The sequence below is a fragment of the Hypanus sabinus genome, chromosome 4 (assembly GCF_030144855.1).
Source record: "Hypanus sabinus isolate sHypSab1 chromosome 4, sHypSab1.hap1, whole genome shotgun sequence".
Taxonomy (NCBI): Eukaryota; Metazoa; Chordata; class Chondrichthyes; order Myliobatiformes; family Dasyatidae; genus Hypanus; species Hypanus sabinus.
The window spans coordinates 186498852-186523979 of NC_082709.1; the positions used below are offsets into that span (position 1 = coordinate 186498852).

Consider the following 25128-nt stretch of genomic DNA (forward strand, 5'->3'; position numbering starts at 1 on the left):
AAGAGAGGCCTTGGTGAGCTGGATTGAAGAAAGCCCAAGCATTCAACAAGTAGGTGAAGAACAAGAGGATAAGGCATGAGAGAATAGGACCAATCAAGTGTGACAATGGAAAAGTGAGTAAGGAACCGGAGGAGATAGCAGAGGTACTTAATGAATACTTTGCTTCAGCATTCACTACAGAAAAGGATCTTGGCGATTGTAGTGATGATTTACAGCAGACTGAAAAGTTGAGGCATGTAGATATTAAGAAAGAGGTTGTGCTGGAGATTTTGGAAAGTATCAAGTTGGTTAAGTCACCAGGACCGGATGAGATGTACCCCAGGCTACTGTGGGGGGTGAGGGAGGAGATTGCTGAGCCTCTGGCGATGATCTTTGCATCATCAACTGGGACGGGAGAGGTTCCGGAGGATTGGAGGGTTGCAGATATTGTTCCCTTATTCAAGAAATGGAGTAGAGATAGCTCAGGAAATTATAGATGGGTGAGTCTTACTTCAGTGGTTGGTAAGTTGATGGAGAAGATCTTGAGAGGCAGGATTTATGAACATTTGGAGAGGCATAACATGATAAGAAATAGTCAGCATGATTTTGCAAGGTCAGGTTGTGCCTGATTGAATTTTTTGAGGATGTGACTAAATACATTGATGAAGGTAGAGCAGTAGATGTAGTGTTTATGGATTTCAGCAAGGCATTTAACAAGGTACCCCAAGCAAGGCTTAATGAGAAAGTAAGGAAACATGGGATCCAAGGGGACCTTGCTTTGTGGATCCAGAACTAGCTTGTCACAGAAGGCAAAGAGTGGTTATAGACGGATCATATTCTGCATGGAGGTTGGTGACCAGTGGAGTACCTCAGGGATCTGTTCTGGGAACCCTACTCTTCGTGATTTTTATAAATGACCTGGATGAGGAAGTGGAGGGATGGGTTAGTAAATTTGCTGATGACACAAAAGTTGGAGGTGTTGTGGATAGTATGGAGGGCTGTCAGAGGTTACAGCAGGACATCAATAGGTTGCAAAACTGGGATGAGAAGTGGCAGATGACGGTCAACCCAGATAAGTGTGAAGTGGTTCATTTGATACGTCAAATATGATGGCAGAATATAGTATTAATGGTAAGACTCTTGGCAGTGTGGAGGATCAGAAGGATCTTGGGGTCCAAGTCCATAGGACACTTAAAGCTGCTGCGCAGATTGACTCTGTGGTTAAGAAGGCATATAGTGTATTGGCCTTCTTCAACCGTGGGATTGAGTTTAGGAACCGGGAGGTAATGTTGCAGCTATATAGGACCCTGATCAGACCCCATGTGGAGTACTGTGCTCAGTTCTGGTCACCTCACTACAGGAAGGATGTGAAAACTATAGAAAGAGTGCAGAGGAGATTTACAAGGATGTTGCCTGGATTGGGGAGCATGGCTTATGAAAACAGGTTGAGTGAACTTGGCCTTTTCTCCTTACAGCGACAGAGGATGAGAAGTGACTTGGTAGAGGTGTATAAGATGATGAGAGGCATTGATAATGCAGATAGTCAGAGGCTTTTTCCCAGGGCTGAAATGGCTAACACAAGAAGTCATAGCTTTAAGGTGTTTGGAAGTAGGTATAGAGGAGATGTCAGGGATAAGTTTCTTATACAGAGTGGTGAGTGCGTGGAATGGGCTGCCGGCGATGGTGGTGGAGGCGGATACAATAGAGTCTTTTAAGAGGCTCCTGGACAGGTATATGAAGCTCAGAAAAATAGAGGGCTATGGGTAACCCAGGTAATTTCTAAATTAAGTACGTGTTCAGCACAGTATCATGGACGGCTATAGGTTTTCTATGTTCTGCTGCAGATAATGCACAAACATATACATTCAGACAAAGTAACATACCTCCAGACCAAGGTGCACAACACAGTATCTATAACACACACACATAACACATAAATTAATATTACAACAAATAAATTAACGAATAAAAATGTGCATTTACAACACAATCTGCTGTGCTGCAATCAGCTTGTGAAAGTATTCCCCGACTTCCCTATCTAAGGTTTTTGTTCAAAACAAAAAAATACTTTTTTCTTTTACAGGTGAATTGACAGGGGTTTACAAGAAGATAAGAGACATAGGTTGAGTGGACACCCAGAGATTTTCTTCTCAGGACTGAGATGGCTAATTTTAAGGTGATTGGTAGAAAATATAAGAGGGATATCAGAGGTAGGTGTTTTACACAGAGATTGTGGGTGCACAGAACGCTTAGCCAAGGATGGTACAGACAGAAAATTCATGGACATTTAAGAACTTCTTCGATAGGCACATGGATGATAGAAAAATGAATGGATATCTGGAAGGGAACAATCAGATTGATCTTCGAGTACGTTAAAAGGTCAGCACAAGATCGCGGGCTGAATGGCCTGCACCGTGCTGTAATGTTCTATCAGAGGTTGAGGAGAAGAATTCATTTCACCTCCCATTACAAGACTCTGCCTTGCTCAGAGACTACTCTGAGGAATCTCGCAATAACCAGAGGGCTCTCTTACTGATAGAACCCTGGAACCACTGTATGTACAGAGGCACCTTTAGAGCCAGTGTACCTACAGATAGGGCCCTGAACCTATATGTACATCAAGTACAGATAACACTCTTAGAACCAATGTATAGGCATATTCCTACAGAAGCATTGTACCTCTAGAAGCACTCTAGGTACTGACACAGCAACATTGGTAATCTGGCAGAAATTCTTTTAAATACAGATACAGAACCAGAGGGCCTCAAAACAGGCTCAGTCACCTACAGATACCGATGCAAAGAGAACCCCGTAGAAACTGGCGTACTCCTTTCTGCACAAGCATGGACGTCCCGTAGATACAGACACAGTCACAGAAACCCCTGAGGTAGATAGATGCCCCTGTAGCTACAGACCAAGAATCCACTGGAAATATATTTCCACATACTGTCGGAAATCCCTGCCAAAATCTACAGGAGAGGTGGGGCAGAGAAGATCCTCAAGTTAATGTCAGCAGTGAGAACTAGGGGCTGACCATGTCCACAGACATTGCTGAATGTACACTGCACTGGGCAGCAAGGGAGGATAATAACAATACTAATAGCAAGAACAAGAACTGTACTTAAGGGGCAAGGTGCTGTCGTTCAAGGTGCTTTTCAATGGGATAAAGTGCAAATATGAAAATAAATTAAAAACTAAAAATAAACATGAAACCAAAAGAGAAAAAGACCTGTCAAAGGAGAACTGAGAGTTTGAAGAAGGATTCTAGAACAGAAACGATTCCAGGGATGTACTCCCATCCCCCACCATTGAAAGCTTTGAAAACAAGGGAGAGAACTTTGAAGTCAAGTCTAAAAGATACAGGAAGCCAACACAAAGTAGCTCGTACAGGAGTGATATGTTCCCTCTTCCTGGTTTTAGTTAACGGTCTGGCAATGGCGTTCTAAATGAGTTGAAGTTTGTCAATAGATTGCTTTGGAAGGCCAGTAAAAAGTGTATTGTAGTAATCTAGTCTATTCCATGTACAAGCATGAATTAGATTTTCAGCATCATCACGTGACAGAAACAGACATACCTTTGCAGTATTTCCCAAGTGTAGAAATGCTGCTCTGGTCACTTTATGTGGGATTTAAAATTCAAGTCTGAATCTAGGATAACACCCAAGGTAGGTACTTCTGATTTTACAACTTCCCAAGTTTATCAAGAAGTTTGTGCAACAAAGCAGCCAAGCAACCCGTACACAGAGAGCAAAAAAACATTATAATCCAACAATGTAGAGTCTCATATTGCACACAGAGGAACACACAATGCTTTCAACCAATGGCAGATAACGGGAAGATACTCACAGGCCACCTCCAGCGAGGCATTGTGGCTGACGGCCTCCCCCAGGTAGTTCCTGGCCACGCAGACGTAGCTGCCCTCATCCGGCTTGCTCCGGCGCCCGTGGACGATGCGCAGGAAGAACAGGGAGCCGCTGGGCAGCAGCATGCGGTGGGAGCGGGAGTCGTCCTTGTCCGTCTCCACCCGCTCCCCATCCTTGTACCACTCGATGGTGGGGCTCGGCTTCCCCTCTGCCTTGCAGTTCAGCGTGGCCGGCTCCCCCTTGGAGACGATCAGGTCGGAGGGGTGTTCTGCGATGCGGGGCGGGTAGTCCTCCTGGCGGAGTCGGGATCCTGGGCGAGAAGGAAATGGAGAGAGCAGGTTAATTCTTTGCTGAAACACCACACTAGCATCACACAGAACACAGAACAATTCCAAGTTCAAAGCACACTTGTTATCAAAAAATGTGCGCTGTGTACAACCTTGAGATTTGTCTCCTTACAGGCAGCCACAAAACAAAAAACAAATAGAATCCATTAAAATAAAGGAAACTACCAAACACCCAATGTGCAGAGAGTAAAAAAACAAACTGTGGAAACAATAAAAATAAGCAAGCAAACAAATAAATAAACAGTACGGCACAAGTACAGGCCCTTCAGCCCACAATGTTGTGCTGAAACAATTAAACGGTCAACTAAACTACACCACGTCCATATCCTTCCATTTTCCTCACATCCATGTGCCTGTCTAAACGTCTCTTAAAAATATCTGATGTTCCTGTCTCTACCAGCACCCAGGCAGCACATTCCAGGCACCCACCACTCTCTGTGTAAAGAAACATACCGCTCACACCTCCTTTAAAATTACTGCTTTCACCTTGAATACATGTCCTCTGGCATCAGACATTTCAACCCTGGGAAAAAGATATTGTCTGTCTCCTCCGTCTATACCTTACAAACCTCTATGGGATCTCCCCTCAGCCTCTGCCGCTCCCGAGAAAGCAACCCAAGTCTGACCAACCTCTCGTTACAGCACACGCCCTCTAATCCAGGCATCATCCTGGTAAGCCTCTTCTCCACCTTCTCCAAGCCGCGACGTCTTTGCTATATGGGGTGTCCAGAAGTGTATGCAATACTCTAGATGTGGCCAGAGATTTCACAAAGCTGCAACATAACCTCCTGACTTTAGAATTCATTGCCTTGACTAATATCAGTGGTTTGAATGATAAAATTGATGGGCTTGCAGCCAACTTTGTGGACAATGTGAAGATAGGCAGAGGGGCAGGCAGTGTTGAGGAAGCAGGAAGGCTGCAGAAGGACTTAGACAGATTAGGAGAACGGGTAAAGAGGTTGCAGATGGAATATAGTGTTGGGAAGTGGAAGGCATGCATTTTGGTAGAAGGAATAAAAGCATAGACTATTTTCTAAACAGGGAGAACATTCAAAAATCTGAGGTGCAAAATTATTTGAGCGTCCTCATGCAGAATTCCCTAACGGTTAATTTGCTGGTTGAATCAGTGGTGAGGAGGGCAAATGCAATGTAAGCATTCACTTCAAGAGGACTAGAATATAAAAGCAAGGATGTAATGCTGAGGCTTTATAAGGCACAGGTGAGGCCTTACTCGAAGGATTGTGAGAAGTTTTGGGCCTCTTGTTTTAGAACAGATATGCTGACATTAGAAGGGGTTCAGAGGAAGCTTACAAGTGATTCTGGGAATAAAAGCATTATCATACAAGGAGTGATTGAAGGTTCTGGGCCTTTACTCACTGCAATTTAGAAGAATGAGGGGGGATCTCATTGAAACCCATCGAATATTGAAAAGCCTCGATATAGCAGATGTGGAGAGGATGTTTCCTGTATCAAGGGAGTCTAGAACCAGAGGGCATAGACTCAGAATGGAGGGACATCCACATAGAACAGAAATGAGGAGAAATTTCTTTAGCCAGTGGGTGTGAATCTGTGGAATTCAGGTGACTGGGTGATTTAAGATGGAGGGTGATAGATTCATGATTAGTCAGACCAGGGAAGATTTGGGGAGGGGGTGGAAGAATGGAGCTGAGAGGGAAATGGATCAGCCATGACAAAATAGTCGAACAGATTTAATGGACCGAATAGCCTAATGTTGCTCCTGTGTTTAAAGGTCTTATGGACTGAAAAAGCCAAGCATGCCACACACCTTCTTAACCACCCTACCTACTTGCATTGCCACTTTCAGGGAGCTATAAACTTGCACCCCAGGATCTCTCTGCTCAACAACACTGTTAAGGATCTTGTCCTTAAAACGTGAATTCATTAAGTTCATTGCACCTGAGTGATAACTTATATTAAACCGTGTTGCATCTCTTATTACTGTTCATCAAAATTCCAACAAGTCAGCATGGTTAGGATAGGCTGAAGGGCCTGTTTCGTGCTGTATGACTTCAAGATTCTTCATGTCATAACCGGCACCAACCTCCCTATTCACAGGCTCAGCAAACTTTACGTTCATAGGTGAAGTTCAAAACTTTCAGTTTTGAGCCTTAAGGTTTAAGATCAGCTTTCACATGTCAGATGTACAGTATATCAAAACATCAAAGTATTCAGTAAAATGCGTTGTTTGTGTCAACAGCCAGCAGAGTCCAAGGATGGAAGCAACCCAAAAGTGTCGACCAGATTCCGGCGGCAACACAGCACGCCCAGAATTTACTAACCATTACTAACTCGTACGCCTTTAGAATATGGGAGAAAACCAGATGAGCCAGAGGAAATCCACGTGGTCACAGGGTGAACATAGACAGCAGCAGGACTTGAACCCAAATCACTGGCACTGTAATATCATTCCACTAACTGCTATGTTATCATGACACCGCAGTTCACAAGCTTAAATGAACTGCTATAAGTATCTGAAATCACTTGGCATTTGAAGCAATCCTTTCCTGTTTCACTCTCCATAGTTGCTGCCTGATTCCCTCCAGCATTTTCTAACCTCACTGCAGATTTCCAGTAACAGCATCTTCTCACACTTAAACCATAAGACCATGACACAAAGGAGTAGAATTAAACCATTTGGCCCATGTCTGTTCCACCATTCCATCATGGCTGATTTATTTTCTCTCCCAACCCCTTTCTCCTGCTTTCTCCCCATAACCTTTGACACCCTGACTAATCAAAAACCTAAATACCCGATGGGAAAATATACCCAATGACTTGACCTTCACAGCCATTCGTAGCAGTGAATTCCACAGATTCACCACCCTCTGAAATTTCTCCACATCTCTGTTCTAAATAGGTTCCTCTATTCTAAGACTGTGCCCTCTGGTCCGAGACTCATGCATCCTCTCCATGTCCATTCTATCTAGGCCTTTCAATATTTGATAAACTGCAGTGAGTACCCAGTGCCATTAAACAGTCCTCATACACTAACCATTTCACTCTGAGCATCATTCTCGTGAATGGATTCTCTCCAATGCAGACGCATTTGTGATAAGGGGCGCAGAACTGCTCACAATATTCCAAGTGCAGTCTGACCAATACTTTATATAGCCACAGCATTACATCAGCGCTCTTATAATACAGTCCTCTTGAAATGAATGCATTTGCATCCTTACCACCAACTCAACCTGTAGGGAACACTGCACAAGGACTCTCAGATCCCTTTGCACAAAAGAATGTTGAATTTTCTCTCTGTTTATTAAGTGTATGTCTTTATTCCTTCTATCAAAGTGCATGACCATACACTTCCCTACACTACATTCCATCTGCCACTTCTTTGCCCATTCTCCCAATCTAGGCCCTTTTGCAGACTCCCTACTTCATCAGCACCACCTGTCCCTCCACCTATCTTCACATCATCTACAAATTTGGCCACAAATCCATCAATTCTGCCATCCAAATCGCAAACAAGAGAAAATCTGCCAATGCTAGAGATCCGAGTAACACTCACAAAATGCTGGAGGAACTCAGCAGGTCAGGCAGCATCTATGGAAAAGAGTACAGTCGAAGTTTTGGGCTGAAACCTGCTGCAGGGTCTCGGCTCAAAACGATGACAATTCTCTTTTCCTAGATGCTGCCTGGCCTGCTGAGTTCCTCCAGCATTTTGTGAGTGTTGCCCACCATCCAAATTGTTGACATATAATGTGAAAAGAAGCAGCCCCAACACTAGTGTACATGTGATTAATAAATGACTGAATATTGTTAAACTAGAATGAGTACAGAACTACAGGGTCTGAGTTATAATGAAAGTGAGGCCTGGCTGGTTTCTTTTTCCTGAGAATGTAGAAGAGTGAAAAGTGGCCTTGTGGAAATGATTAAAATTGAGGCCCTCTATTGGTTGGGGTTGACCATTGACGTTGCGTCCCAGCTACCTATGTGATATGCAAGCCAAGGCAGTACGATACAGAGAGCAAGCTGATGTCCACGTAGCCCACATGGCTGATGAATCGGAAGGAATAGCAGAGACCGGTACAGATTGGCACAAGCTGCGCTGCAGGAGTTGCCAGTCAGTGTTGAATTGAACATAAGACTGCCTTAGGGACTCCAGCTTGGGATTTTTCCCTCAGGGTTTACTCCCAAAGCCTTCCCCATGAGTGGGTTTAGCCACAAGGCAGTGGTGAAATGAGACCAGTTTTCCTTCTCCTAGATGAGCTGCAAATGTGGCTGATGAGCTCCATCTGTCCAAAGCGACTGGTTTTAAGGTGCCAGGACCCACCTTCGCCCCTTCTCCTGTCAGTAGAAACAGCTCCGTTGGACTTAGTAGCTAGGCCACACGTGAAGGCCAGGAGCTGGACTTGGTTGTCAGAGTCTATTTGAGACACACACCATTGGGAACGTTTAATATGTAGTGGGAACTTATCCCCACTACCAACCCCGGCTATAACAACCTTAAGTAATCTCTTAAAATTATGAGGTTTAAATAATCTGTAAGGTAAAAAGCCTTTTCCTCAAGATAGAGGAGTGCAGAAGTAGGGGCATAGGTTTAGGGTGTGAGGCGCAAGATTTAAAAGGGACCTGAGGGACAACGTTTTCACCCAGAGGGTGGTGAGTACATGGAACGAGTTGCCAGAGGAAGTGGGGCAGGCAGGTACAATAATATCACTCAGAAAACACTTGGACAGGTACATGGAGGGGTGGTTTGAGAGGGATATGGGTTGAACAAGAAATTGGGGCCAGCGTAGATGAGAACTTCAGTCAATGCGGGTGAGGGTTCTGAGATATTTAGACAAATAAATAAATAAATTCTGTACCCAATCTTTTGCCACCTAGGCTGTAAATTTAAAACATGTCCTTATTATATTGAATAAATATCAGAAATTTAATGGAATAATTAATAATTAAATCATATCTCAAGTCTGCTTACTTTTTGAATGTCTAAACATGCTTTGTATAGACGATATGCTAATCAGTACACCAGCTGCTTTAGTTTTTTGGTCTCAGTTCAGAATCAGCACAGACGAGAGCTTTCTCAAAATCAGCAGAAAATAATTTCCTTGAGAATCCTGGCACACTGCTAAATTTTGTCTTCTACACTTCATTTTTTTATTATTCAGAGATGCAGCGCAGAGCAGACAATTCCAGCCCAGCAAGCCACCCTGCCCAGCAATGACCAATTAGCCCACTAACTGATACACCTTGAACTGTGAGAGGACTCCGGAGCACCCGTAGGAAAGCACGCGGTCATGGGGAGAACATGCAAACTCCTTACAGACAGCGGAGGAACATCCAAGCTGTAATGGCATTGTGCTTACCACAACACTACTGTGGCGCCCCATGGTAACTCAAGACTTCCAGCTCTGCAGAATTTCTTGTGTTTGAATTTTGTTGTGGTTTGGTTTCTTTACAGAATATAATCCCACAACAGTCAGTGGTGCTTACTGTGAAATGAGGTTCTATGAATTCACTCACAATGGCAAAGAGACAGGCTAAACTGGGGCAGAGCTCAGTGCTGATAGGTACATGCAACTTACTCAAAGTTCAAACTAAATTCATTATCAAAGTACATAAGTGGCACCATATACAATCCGGAGACTCATTTTCTTGTGGGCATACTCAGTAGAATTAATGAAAAACTGCACTCAACAGGTCAGACAAACAACCAATGTGAAAAAGACACCAAGCTGTGCAAATACCATGAAAAAAGAAACAATAATAATAAATAAATAAACAATAAAAATTGACTCCTTTATTTGATTCTAATGCTGGTGTTGAATGCTTTGTCAACTCCACTATCACCTATCCCTCCCCCCAACCCCACAATCTCAGCACCCTCCCACATTCCTTCCTCCATGGACTCCCTCATACCCTCAGTGCCTGGACTCAGAACCCTGGCATACCTTCGCTGAACACTTTGGAGTTCTGCGTGTAGTTTTGGGCCCTTTATCTAAGAAAGGATGTGCTGGCATTGGAGAGGGTCCAGAGGAGGCGAATGAAATCTGTGAGGAGCGTTTGATGTTTCTGGAGTTTAGAGGAATGAGGGGGGATCTCATTGAAAGCTATCGAATATTGAAAGGCCAGGATAGAGTGGATGTGGACAGAGTGTTTCCTTTAGTGGGGGAGGCTAAGTCCAGAGGACACCGCCTCAGAATAGAAGGACATCGTTTAGAATAGAATTGTCTTTAGCCAGTGGGTGGTAAATCTGTGGAAGCCAAGTTATTGGGCATATTTAATGCAGAAGTTTATAGATTCTTGATTAGTCAAGGTGTCAAAGGTTATGGGGAGAAGGCAGCAGAATGGGGTTGAGAGGGATAATAAATGAAGGAACAGCAGAGCAGACTCAATGGGCTGAATGGCCTAATTTTGCTCCTGCACCTTATGGTCATAGTGCACCTATAAACACTCCGTAAAGCGATATAATCCTTACAATAGGGGTGGCAGGGTAGCATAACTTTTATCATAACATCTTACAGCAGCCGGCTGGCTGTAAGATCACAATTCAAATCCCACTGCTGCCTGTAAGGACATTAGTACATTCTCTCCTCATGACCGCCTGGGTGTCCTCCATTGCTCCGTTCCTCCCACATTCCAAAAGGTGCACTGCTTTGGGTTAGTAAACTGTGGGCATGCAGCGTTGGGACAGGAAGTGTGAATGTCCCCCGGCCAGTCGTCACTGATTTGAATAGACACAGAACGATGCGGTTTCACTGGACGTTTCGCTAAGCATGTGACAAGTAAAACTAATAATTCTTGTTACTAATCTTTCAGTAGGTTTATGATGAAATATGCTTTGTGGGGATTATTGTAACTGTATTCTACTTATATTAAACTAATTTTATTTTAATCCAATTTGTATCGCAAACTACCATCTTTTAATCATTTACCTCATGAGACCCCATCTGGAAAGCATTTTCTCTGCAAAAGTGAACATGAGCAGATGTCATGGAAGCAATGGGTTGTCGGCCAACCGTGCTTCAATAGCAGCCTCTTAGAAAGAATCTGGAATAAATCTGTGATTGGCAAGGGCACTCTGCCTGTTCCATATTCATTAGAATAACATACAGTCCTGTGAAAGTTTTATATCACCATGAACGAATGAAATGGTGGAGGAGATTGCTCTGGCTGCTTCTAACCAAGCCTAGTGTGAGGTGAGGCACCTCAACAGAAAATGTTAAGGGATGAGTGAAACCTATTGAATATTGGAAGGCCTAGATGAAGTGGATGTGGTGAGAATTTTTCCTGTAGTGGGTGAGTCGAGGACCAGAGGGCACGGCCTCAGAATAGCAAAATGTCCCCTCAGAACAGAGGTGAGCAGTTTGCAGAATTTATGGAATTCAATGCCACAGACAGCTGTGGAAGCCAGGTCATATTTAAAGCAGAGACTGATAGTTTCTTGATTAGTCAGGGCATCAAAGATTACAAGGTAAAGGCAGGAAAATGGGATTAGGAGGGATAATAAACCAGCCTTGATGGAATGGCAGAACAGACTCAATGGGCCGAATGGCCTAATTCTGCTCCCATGTCTTATGGATTTATGGACCCTTAACTGTATTAAGTATAGAAAGATCTTGTGGGTCCACGTAAACAGCTCATTAGAGAAGCTACAAAAGTTGATCCGACGGTAAAGAAGATATATGGCGTACTTGATTTGTCTAAGTTGAGACATTGAGTTCAACAGTTTGGAAGTTATGTTGTAGTTTTATAAAACTTTAGTTAGGCCACATCGGGAGTAACTGCATTCTATTCACCCCATGAATGGAAGGATGTAAAAGCTTTGCAAAGGATGCAGATGAAGTTCACCAGGACGCTGCCTGAACTAGAGGACATGTTGGCTGCTTTACCAAGGCCATGGTAAGGACAGACAGAGTACATGGAGTCATGCATCATTGCCCAGAACGTCAGAGCCGAGGTCCTGGTGGTCCAACCACCTTCTGCTTTGATCTTCAGACACTTCGAATAACCTCACTAATGCGTTGTATATAATTGTTCATAGAATGTGAAGCCAATTATTATCAATACACCATAGGCAGCATTCTGTCAGGGTGCATCAAGGTTTGGTATGACAACTGCTCTGCCCAGACCACAATAAACTGTAGAGAGTTGTGGACATGGCTCAGCGTATCACAGAAACCGGCCTCTCCTCATTCGACTCTGTCTGCACTTCTCGCTGCCTCAGTGAAGCAGACAGAATAATCAAAGCCCCCTCCCACCCCATTCACCAGAAGGAGGTGACAGGCGGGTATGGAGATAACATGAAAGAGGGAAAAGGGGATGGAAAATGATAAGGGGAGGGAGGCATTACCAGAAGTTTGAGGAATTGATGCTCATGCCATCAGTTTGGAGGCTACCCAAACGGAGTATAAAGTGTTCTTCCTCCAATCTAAGTTTGGCCTTATCACAGCAGTGGAGGAGGCCATGGATGGACATATTGGACTGGGAATGGGAAGTGGAATTAAAATGACTGGCCACTGGAATATCCCAATTGTTCTGGCGGACGGAATGTAGATGAATCCTTTCTAGATACATCAACTCTTTGACCTCACAAGTTACATTGTTATAGCTTTGCACTTTATTGTCTACATGCACGACACTTTCTTGGCAGCTGTAACACTTCATTCTGCTTTCTGTTATTGTTTTAAGACCAAAAGACATTGGAGCAGAATTAGGCAAGTCAGCCCACCATTTGATCATGGCTGATCCACTTCCTTTGCATTCCCATTCTCCTGCCTTCTCCCCTTAACCCTTCATGCCCTGACCTATCAAGAATCTACCAACCTCTACCTTACATACACTCAGTGACCTGGTGTCCTGTTGGCTGTGGCAACAAATTCCACAGATTCACCACTCCTGTTCTATCACAATCCGCTGTTGTAAGGAAATGAGATTTATTTATCAATCAATCAATCAGTCTATCTGTCTATTTAGTTATTGAGATACAGCACGGTGACAGGCCCTTCCAGCTAAGCTAGCCAGCACTGTCCAATTAACATACTAACTGGTGTATCTTTGCAATCTGTATGAATAGTATGCAAAACAACATTTTCACTGTACCTCAGTACATGTGACAATAACAAACTAATGTACCAATTTACCATTGACTGTGACACATCTATCTCCTAACCCCACCAGCCTCTGGACAGAGGGGATTTAGAACAGTACGGCACAGGAACAGGCCATTCAGCCCACAATGTTGTGCCGAACAAGCTAAAAAGCAAATCAAAAACACCCAATCACTCCTACATCCACCACGTCCATATCCCTCCATCTTCCTCACATCAATGTGCCTGTGCAAACGTCTCTTAAAAGCTTCTAATGGATTTGCCTGTACCACCATCACAGGCATCCACCATTCTCTGAGTTAAAAACTTACCCTCACATCCTCCTTAAACCTACCCCTCTTGCCTGCAATGCATGCCCTCTAGTATTAGACATTTCTACTCTACAAAACCAGATACTCCCTGTCTACTCACCTATGCCTCTCATAATCTTGTAAACCTCTATCAAATCTCCCCTCAGCCTCTGGCACTCCAGAGAAAACAGCCCATGTTTGTCCAGCCTCTCATAATAGCACATGCCCTCTAAACCAGGCAGTATCCTGGTAAACCTCTTCTGCACCCTCTCTAAAGCCTCAACATCCTTCCTATAGTGGGGCTCCAGAACTGTACACAATCCTCCAGATGCAGCTGAACCAGAGTTTATGAAGTTGCAACATAACCTGCTGACTTTTGTTAAAAGTCAACCACCTTATTGAGTCTGGAGTCACATGCAGGGTAAAGCCAGAGCGTGAACTAATGGAATTCATTGCTACAGACGGCTGTGGAGGACAAATGATTTGAAGCAGAGATTGATAGCTTCTGGATTAGTAAGGGTGTTAAAGATCACGGGGAGAAGGCAGGGGAAAGGGGTAGAGAGGGATAATAAATTAGCCATGATGGAATGGCAGAACACACTCGATGGGCAAAATGGCCTGATTCTACGCCTATGTTTTATGGTCTACAGTAGTGTTGCATCTGCAGCACGACAGCTCCATGGTCAACATTAACAAAACAACACTTTCATTCCAGATTTACTTAACTACTTCAATTCAATTTAAAGGGGAAATTGCAAGGTTGTCAGAACTGAAGAGAGGACTGGACTGACTGAAGTGCTCCTTCAAAGAACAGGCACGAGAGACTACAGTAAGTGTTCTCTTCCCGTGCATTAGGCTTGTCAACAGATTGTTTGTTCATTAAGTGGCCAGCATATGCTGCCTGTTATCCCCACCAACATGGAAAAAACAGATTTATCATTCAAGTGAAGCAGAACAGGAATAGCTGCTATTTGATTGAGAAAGATGCAGTAGCAAAGAGGATTCGTTTTCATCACCAGGATGCAGAATGCTTTTTCACGTTCAGGTTTAATTGTCGTTCAACTGTACATGTGCATACAGCTAAATGAAACATTAGTTTTCCGGGGCCAAGGTGCAAAACACAGTAGAAACAGTCACAAATGTGTTATTTACATGGAGGGCTATGGTCTAGTTGCAGGTCAGTGGGACTAGGCAGAATAATAGTTCAGCATGGACTAGATGGGCTGAAGGGCCTGTGCTGTAGTTCTCTATGACTTCATAGTTATACACAGCATATGGTTACAACAGTTACAATAGCACATACAGTCACACAATTATACAAGCACATGTCCCTGAGTGGCATGGCCTGAAGATTACAGAATGTGGGAGGAAACCACGTGGTCACGGGAGAATGTACAAACTCCGTACAGACAGTGGTGGGAGTTGAATGCCAACTTTACAGCTGGGTGCTGTGAAGTGTTGCGCTAATCGCGACACTCCAGTCGGATGGAGCTGCCAAACTGTATGAGGTTCAGCAATCTTTGTACCCCAAGTCTCTGACAACTTTCTTTGCTTCCAGTTATCAGCATTTTACAGAAATGCTCAGTTCTGGCTGCTTTTGTCTCTAATTCCTATTGACCATATGCTTACACTGTAATCTCTCTGTAGTTACTGCTTCCACCTACATGGCTCAGAGTGTGGACCACCTCTGTGTCAGCAGCAAGCTGGAGATGTGACGTTCCATCCCTCAGCAAGTGGACTCCGTCATATCTTGCCAGACTGAGTCGCTGTCGGTTCAATATCGTACCTGGCCCACCTCCTCTGGTAGCTTGTTCCATATGCTCAGTAGCCACTTTATTAGGTACACCTGTACACCCACAAATATCGAATCAGCCAGTCGTGTGACAGCAACTCAGTGCATAAAAGCACGCAGACATAGTCGAGAGGTTCAGACTGGACATCAGAATGGAGGAGAAGTGTGAATTAAGAGACTTTGATGGTGGAATGATTGTTGGTGCCAGACAGGATGGTTTGAGTATCTCAGAAACTGCTGATCTCCTGGGGATTTTCACACACAGCAGTCTCTAGATCAGGGGTTCTGAACCTTACCATTAACCGGAGGGTCCACGTACCCCAGGTTGGGAACCTCTGCTCTAGAGTTTGAAGAGAATGTTGTGGGAAAAAAAAACATCCAGTACACGACAGTTCTGTGGGTGAAAATGCCTTGTTAATGAGAGAGGTCAGAGGAGAATGGCCAGACTGGTTCAAGCTGACAGGAAGATGACAGTAACTCAAATGTGTTACAATAGTGGTGTGCAGAAGAGCATCTCTGAAAGCGCAACATTTTGAACCTTGAAGTGGACGGGCTCCAGCAGCAGATGACTACGAATGTACACACCGTGGCCATTTTACTGGATACAGAAGGTACCTAATGAAGTGGCCACTGAGTGTATATTGCTGATCGTTTATCATCGCCTGCATCAAAGTTCCTCCATAACAGCTCTGTTGGTGTACCCACACCTCTAGGGCTGCAGCTATTCAAGAAGGCAGCTCACCATAACCTTTCAAGGGCAACTGGGATAAGCAATAAACATTAGCTTAGCCTGCGAAGTCCACATCCTTCGAAAGAAGGAAAAGGCAGAGCTTAAAGCCTGCCGCAGAGACTCTGGCACACACAGAGCTTTGTCTGCAATAGCACAAAAACAAGCAGGGAAAGGCCACACAAGAGATGCTGCAGATGCTGGAAATCCAGAGCAACACACACAAAATGCTGAAGGAACTCAGAAGGTCAGGCAGCATCTACGGAGAGGAATAAGCTCTCAATGGTTTGTACCAAGATACTCGCTCAGGACTGGAAAGGAAGAGGGAAGAAGCCAGAATAAGAAGGTGGGGAGAGGGGCGGGATGACAAGCTAGAGGTACTAGGTGAGACCAGTTAGGTGAGGGATGAAGTAAGGAGCAGGAGAAGGCCATTTGGCCTTTTGTATTTGCAATGACATTTAGTGAACTATGGCCAGTCTTTTGCCCCATTTTCTTACATTAATCCATATTCCTTACTACCCTAAGGGTTGCATTCCTGAAAATCTACTGATCACTGGCAATCTCTTCCATAAAGAGCACAGTTACAGGGCAGTTTGGATTCAGAATTGGCTTGCTCACAGAAGGCAGGGTGTGGTAGCAGATGACTGGAGGCCAGTGACCAGTGGTCCACCACAGGGATTTGCTGTGGCTCCCTATGAATTTTGTGATTATTATAAATGTCTTTGATGAAGAAGTAGAGGGCTGAGTTAGTTAGTTTTCAGATGACGTGAAGTGTAGGTAGTGTGTGGATAGTACAGAAGGTCGAAGTCTAGATTACAGTGGGACACTGAGAGCTAAACTGAGAAGTTCAATCCAGAAAATTGTGAAGAGATACATTTTGGAATGTCAAATGTGAAAGGCAGAGTATGGGGTGAATGGCAGGATCATTGACAGAATAAAGGGATTTTGGGGTCCACATCAATCAGATCCTTCAAAGCTGCCAAGCATGTTGATAGGATGGTTAAGAAGGTGTATGGAGGGTTGGCCTTACCCAGTTGGGGGATTGAGTTTGAGAACCATGAGGTAACGTTGCAGCTCTGTAAAACTCTGATTAGACCACACTTGGAGTATTATGTTCAGTTCAGGTTTTCTCAATGTAGGAAGGATGTGGAAATGGAGGGCGGAGCTTAGTCAAGATGGCACTAAATGGTGACTCCTTTGCTTGCATCTTTGGAAACAGCTCTATTTCCATCTTTAATATCTCTATTTTTCTCTTTCAGAGTTCTTTTGAAGACCGTGACCTGGAGTTACACGTTGACTTTGTGGGAATGGGACCCGCTCTCGGGGTGTCACTACTGGCTGTTATCCAACATGCTCATTCCATGCAGTCACCACTCTCCATAACATCTAACATCTCCTCTGTACCTACTCCCCAGCACCTTAAACCTGTGTCCTCTTGTGGCAACCATTTCAGCCCTGGGGAAAAGCCTCTGACTATCCACATGATCAATGCCTCTCATCATCTTAAACACCTCTATCAGGTCACCTCTCATTCTCTGTCACTCCAAGGAGAAAAGGCCAAGTTCACTCAACCTATTCTCATAAGGCATTCTCCCCAATTCAGGCAACATCCTTATAAATCTCCTCTGCACCCTTTCAATGGCTTCCACATCCTTCCAGTAGTGAGGCGGCCAGGGGGATGTCAGATGTACTTGTTTACACAGAAAATGGTGGGTGCGTGGAATGACCTGCTCATTTTGCATCATGATCTTTCCACTGATAGGAACATTGTCTCTCTATCTAGACCATCTCAACTGTGGCAATCATAGAGTGGAAAGTTGGAGGCGATGGTAGACAGATACATTAGGGACATTTATAGTCTCGAGAGACCATGGATTTGCGCCTTGGAAAGTTTCCAGGGTGCAGGCCTGGGCAGGGTTGTATGGGAGACTGGCATTTGCCCAAGCTGCAAGCCTCCCCTCTCCACACCACCGACGTTGTCCAAGTGAAGGACAAGGGCCGATACAACTTGGCACCGGTGTCGTCGCAGAGCAATGTGTGGTTAAGTGGCCTTAGCTGAGGCTTCACTAGATCACTAGACCAACGCCTTGAACACTTGGCCACGCGCCAACACAGGGACATTTAGATGACAGAAAAATAGAATTTTAAGTAGGAAGGAAGGGTGAGATTGATCTTAAAAGTAGGAGAAAAGGTTATCACAACATTGTGAGCCGAAGGGCTTGTACTGTGCTGTAATGTTCTATGTTCTATTTTATTCTATCTTATTTATTGAGATACGGCCCTACGAGCCACGCCACCCAGCAATCCCCCGATTTAAGCTACCGTAATAATGAGACAACTTGCAATGACCAATTAACCTACCAAACTTTGGACTGTGGGAGGAAACCAGAGTACCTGGGAAGAACATACAAACTGGGGGGATTGAACCTGGGCCGCTGGTACTGGCGTGCTATGTTCCTCTTCAACATCACGATTACATCTGCAGCCACCACCACCACCGCAGCCCATTCTAAACACCCATCACTCTCCCTGTGCATAGATAAAAACTTGCCTGATAGATCTCCTTTAAACTTTTCCCTTTGCACAAAAACATGTACACTCCAGTATATGAAATTTCTGTCTGTTTGCCCTGCCCATGTTCTCAAAATTTTACCTACTTCTATCAGGTTTTCCTTCAGCCTCTGGCGCTCCTGAGAAAACACCCTAAACTTGCCCAGTCTTCTGAAAGCTAACAATCTCAGCAACATCCTGGTGAACAGACTTACTCAGAGGTAAAATTTTTACACACAGAGTGGTGGGTGTGTGGAACATCCTGCCAGTGGTGACGGTAGGGGCAGATACATTCAGGGCATTTAAAAGACTCTTAAGCAGGCACATGAATGATAGAAAAATGGAGGGTTCTGTGGGACGGAAGGATTGGCTTGATCATAGAGTACATAGATCATAGAAATTTACAGCACATTACAGGCCCTTCAGCCCACAATGTTGTGTCAACCATGTAACCGACTCTAGAGACTGCCTAGAATTTCCCTAGCACATAGTCCTCTATTTTTCAAAGTTCCATGTACCTACCTAAAAGGCCCTATCGTATCCGCTTCCACCACCACCACCGGCAGTGCATTCCACGCACACACCACTCTCTGTGTGAAAAACTTACCCCTGACATCTCCTTGGTACCCATTCCCAAGCATCTTAAAACTATGCCCCTCGTGGGTTAAAGGATCGTTACAACATTGTGGGCTGAAGGATCTGCATTGTTCTGTAATGTTCTAAGTTCTATGTACAGTCAATTGCCCAAAAACAAGCTGTTGGAGGAACTCAATGAGTCAGGCAGCATCTGTGGAGGGAGATGGACAGACAGAGCTTTGCATTGACACTGTTCATTGGATCTACTGACTGAAGATAGTTCTACGGTTGCATCTCAGCCTGGTATGGAAATACCACTGCCCAGAATGGAAATATCAACTGAAGGACGGGTTCAAGCTGAGAGGAAGGCAACAGTAATTCAAAGCACCATGTGTTACAACAGTGGTGTGCAGAAGGGCATCTCTGAATGCACGACATATTGAAGTTTGTGAACATACAGTCAGGGGCATTTAGTTAGATAGAGGTACCGAACAGAGTGGCCACTGAGTGCATGTAATTTGATAATAAACTTACTTTGAACTTTGAATGATTCCAGCATCTGCCATCTCTTATGTCTCCATTTTGCGGATCAATCGAGACAGGAGATTGGCAAGTTTTTGTTAAGGAGAACAACTTAGTGAAGTGGAGAAAAGAGTGACAGATAGTCACAGATCTCTCATGTCCTGGAAGAGACTATCACCTTGTTCTAACATCTCAGCATTGCTGATCAGTAGCGCGGAAGCCCTCGGGGACAGTCAGAGCCATGGAAATTTGCAGCACTGCACATTCTATCTATTTCTAGTCTGAGTTTCGGACGAATGTGTTCTGCATGGAAACTTACAATTGTAAGTAAGAACCAACGCTGAACAACATGTTAATGGAACTGCTTCAGATAAGGTTTGACAGCACAATCTTCACTGCCGAGGTTGTTCAATTAAATGTGCAATCACACAGAGCATTTAAGATAAAGGTTATACACACAGAGAGATGCTCTCGGGCATGTATTAGGGGTTTAGAAATTGTATTCTCTTCCAATAAGGCTTTTGAAATGCTTTCAGATTTGTCGTGTTTGGCAATACTACAGAGACACAAACACAGACTTCTCCATTTGGGAATTCTCTGTGACTGTACAGCTTCTATTTTTAAATGTTGTGTCTCCACACAGCAAGCAACATCCCACTGATATAATTATACATCACAGCTTTAGAAGTGTCTTGCGTACTAAGTACCTCCAACTGCACCTCAAACAACCTTATTCCAGAGTCACAGGAATAGAGTATTTCCATTCCTGTGAATGGAAATTCCATTCCATGACCAATATCCACAGCCCTCCACTAACAACCTCCGGAACCTCCATTACCAACATCCAGAGCCCTCCATTATCAACCTCCAGAACCCTCTATTACCAACAACCAGAGCCCTCCATGACCAACATCCACAGCCCTCCACTACCAACCTCCAGAGCCCTCCATTATCAACCTCCAGAACCCTCTATTACCAACATCCAGAGCCCTCCACTACCAACCTCCAGAGCCCTCCATTATCAACATCCAGAACCCTCCATTATAAACACCCAGAACCCTCCATTACCAACATCCAGAGCCCTCCATTATCAACCTCCAGAACCCTCTATTACCAACATCCAGAGCCCTCCACTACCAACCTCCAGAGCCCTCCATTATCGACCTCCAGAACCCTCTATTACCAACATCCAGAGCCCTCCACTACCAACCTCCAGAGCCCTCCATTATCAACCTCCAGAACCCTCCATTACAAACACCCAGAACCCTCCATTACAAACACCCAGAACCCTCCATTACCAACATCCAGAGCCCTCCATTATCAACATCCAGAATCCTCTATTACCAAACATCCAGAACCCTCCATTATAAATACCCAGAACCCTCCATTACAAACATCCAGAACCCTCCATTATCAACATCCAGAGCCCTCCATTATCAACATCCAGAATCCTCTATTACCAAACATCCAGAACCCTCCAATATAAATACCCAGAACCCTCCATTACAAACATCCAGAACCCTCCATTATCAACATCCAGAACCCTCCAATACCAACCTCCAGAACCCTCCATTACCAACATCCAAAACCCTCCATTATCAATACCTAGAACCCTCCATTATAAACTCCCAGAGCCCTCCACTATCAACATCCAGAGCCCTCCATGACCAACCTCCAGAGCCCTCCATGACCAACCTCCAGAGCCCTCCATGACCAACATCCAGAGCCCTCCATGACCAACATCCAGAACCTTCCATGACCAACCTCCAGAGCCCTCCATGACCAACATCCAGAGCCCTCCATGACCAACATCCAGAGCCCTCCATGACCAACCTCCAGAGCCCTCCATGACCAACATCCAGAGCCCTCCATGACCAACATCCAGAACCCTCCATGACCAACCTCCAGAGCCCTCCATGACCAACATCCAGAGCCCTCCATGACCAACCTCCAGAGCCCTCCATGACCAACATCCAGAGCCCTCCATGACCAACCTCCAAAGCCCTCCATTATCAACATCCAGAACCCTCCATGACCAACATCCAGAGCCCTCCATGACCAACCTCCAGAGCCCTCCATGATCAACATCCAGAACCCTCCATGACCAACCTCCAGAGCCCTCCATGACCAACATCCAGAGCCCTCCATGACCAACATCCAGAACCCTCCATTATAAACACCCAGAGCCCTCTATTATCAAAATCCAGAACCCTCTATTACCAACATCCGGAGCACTCCATGACCAATATCCAGAACCCTCCACAACCAAGCTACAACCTCTTCCATGACTAGCCTCCAACATCTCATAGCCAGAGTCACAGGAATAGAGCAGCCATGTTTCCATGACCAGCCTCTAATCTCTTCCATGACCAATGTCCAAAGCTCTCCATGACCAAAATCCAACCTTGTACAGACCTGAGTCACAGAAGAGAGCAGCAGTGTCTCCATGAACAAACTCCACAGATGCTGCTGGCTTGCAAACTAATTTTCATACCCATTCCTCGTCTGCACAATGCCCAGTCTGTTCAGATACTTTGTTTCAGTGTTTCATTTTTTACCCATTGTTGGCCTACACTGACAGACCCGTCCCCACCGGTACCGTACCCCGGTGTTACACAGTGACAGACCCGTCCCCACCAGTACCGTACCCCGGTGTTACACAGTGACAGACCCGTCCCCACCGGTACCGTACCCCGGTGTTATACAGCAACAGACCCATCCCCACCAGTACCATACCCCGGTGTTATACACTGACAGACCCGTCCCCACCGGTACCGTACCCTGGTGTTATACAATGACAGACCCGTCCCCACCAGTACCGTACCCCGGTGTTACACAGTGACAGACCCATCCCCACCGGTACCGTACCCCGGTGTGACAGACCCGTCCCCACCGGTACCGTACCCCGGTGTTACACAGTGACAGACCCGTCCCCACCGGTACCGTACCCCGGTGTTACACAGTGACAGACCCGTCCCCACCGGTACCGTACCCCGGTGTGACAGACCCGTCCCCACCGGTACCGTACCCCGGTGTTACACAGTGACAGACCCGTCCCCACCGGTACCGTACCCCGGTGTTACACAGTGACAGACCCGTCCCCACCGGTACCGTACCCCGGTGTTATACACTGACAGACCCGTCCCCACCGGTACCGTACCCCGGTGTTATACAGTGACAGACCCGTCCCCACCGGTACCGTACCCCGGTGTTATACACTGACAGACCCGTCCCCACCGGTACCGTACCCCAGTGTTATACAGTGACAGACCCGTCCCCACTGGTACCGTACCCCGGTGTTATACAGTGACAGACCCGTCCCCACCGGTACCGTACCCCGGTGTTATACACTGACAGACCCGTCCCCACCGGTACCGTACCCCGGTGTTATACACTGACAGACCCGTCCCCACCGGTACCGTACCCCGGTGTTACACAGTGACAGACCCGTCCCCACCGGTACCGTACCCCGGTGTGACAGACCCGTCCCCACCGGTACCGTACCCCAGTGTTACACAGTGACAGACCCGTCCCCACCGGTACCGTACCCCGGTGTTACACAGTGACAGACCCGTCCCCACCGGTACCGTACCCCGGTGTTATACAGTGACAGACCCGTCCCCACCGGTACCGTACCCCGGTGTTATACACTGACAGACCCGTCCCAACCGGTACCGTACCCCGGTGTTATACAGCGACAGACCCGTCCCCACCGGTACCGTACCCCGGTGTTATACAGCGACAGACCCGTCCCCACCGGTACCGTACCCCGGTGTTATACAGTGACAGACCCATCCCCACCGGTACCGTACCCCGGTGTTATACAGTGACAGACCCGTCCCCACCGGTACCGTACCCCGGTGTTATACAGTGACAGACCCATCCCCACCAGTACCGTACCCCGGTGTTATACAGTGTCAGACCCGTCCCCACCAGTAACGTACCCCAGTGTTACACAGTGACAGATCTGTCCCCACCGGTACCGTACCCCGGTGTTATACAGTGACAGACCCGTCCCCACCAGTACCGTACCCCGGTGTTATACAGTGACAGACCCGTCCCCACCAGTACCATACCCCGGTGTTATACAGTGTCAGACCCATCCCCACCGGTACCGTACCCCGGTGTTATACAGTGACAGACCCGTCCCCACCGGTACCGTACCCCGGTGTTATACAGTGACAGACTCAATGGTAACATACAATACTCAAGAAACACTAAGAAAACTGAAATGCAGAACTGTTATGTGAAGTGATCGATATGATTCACTGGATGGCCCAACAACAGAATTGTGTTGATGTTCACTGTATCGGTGACAGAGATAGGCCACATTAGCAATGTTTAATCTTTCTCCTGTAATCAGCTGAATGCCTTAGATGACCACTTCTTCTCGCCACTGTACAGCTCTTCCAGTTCCTCTCCCATCTAAAACCTTGGGACTCCAAATCCAGCCAACATGATCGAGAAAGCGTTTGCATCACATTCATACCCTGGAGAGAGACAATTCAGTTTGTAGTCGAGGATACTTGGTGGACTGAATGGCCTAATTCTACTCCTATGTCTAATGGTCTAATGATTTGGACCGGTTTCATATCTGAGCTACAACCACCTGCTTGTTATCCTTTTTCTGTCTGGTTTGCAGGGCTTTACCAGCAGTGACTGCTTTCATGGAGTTACCATACGTGAAACCGCAGGAGGTACAAGTGGTGAATCTTGTAAGGACAGACTAGGGTAGGACATACACAGTGCATGGTAGGTCGCCGAGTAGAATAACAGGCTCAAGGAATCCCGAGCACTAGTTCCTTGAAAAGGGCATCAAACGTAGATAGGGTCTTAAAGAAAACTTTTGTCAATTGGCCTTCATAAATCAGAGTATTGAGTACAGGCACTAAGATGTTATGTTGAAGTTGCTTCAGATGTTGATGAGGGCAAATTTGAAATATTGTGAGCGGTTCTGTCCCCTACCTACAGGAAAGATATCAATAAGATTGAAAGAGTACAGAAAAAAACACCCAAGATATTACTGGGACTTGAGGAGCTGAAAAGGTTCAACAGGTTCAGCTTTATTCCCTGGAACATTGAAGAGTTTGATTGAGGTATACAAAATTATGAGGGGTACAGATAAGGTAAATGCAGGCAGACTTTTTCCACTGAGGTTGTGTGGGATTACAACCAGAAGTCCTGGATTAAAGATGAAAGGGGAAATGTTTAAAAGAAAAACTTAAGGGGGAACTTCATCACTGAGAGGATTGTGAGAGTGTGAAACGAGATGCCAGAGCAAGTGGTGGATGTGAGGTCGATTTCAACATTTCAGAGAAGTTTGGAGAGGTACATGATGGGACGGGGTACAGTCCAGGTGCAGATTGATGGGACAAGGAAGAATAACAGTTTGGCATGGACTAGATG

At 45.6% G+C, this 25128-nt stretch overlaps 1 protein-coding gene across 5 annotated transcripts in view; it reads right to left on the bottom strand.

Moving 5' to 3' along the window:
- Positions 1 to 25128, bottom strand: part of robo2 (roundabout, axon guidance receptor, homolog 2 (Drosophila)) — a 596210-nt gene that overhangs the window by 532464 nt on the left and 38618 nt on the right. For all 5 annotated transcript variants that reach the window (XM_059969002.1, XM_059969005.1, XM_059969004.1 and 2 more), the window contains exon 2: positions 3825 to 4151. In XM_059969002.1, the coding sequence (XP_059824985.1) occupies positions 3825 to 4151 (327 nt within the window). The remainder of the gene's footprint in view (positions 1 to 3824; positions 4152 to 25128) is intronic.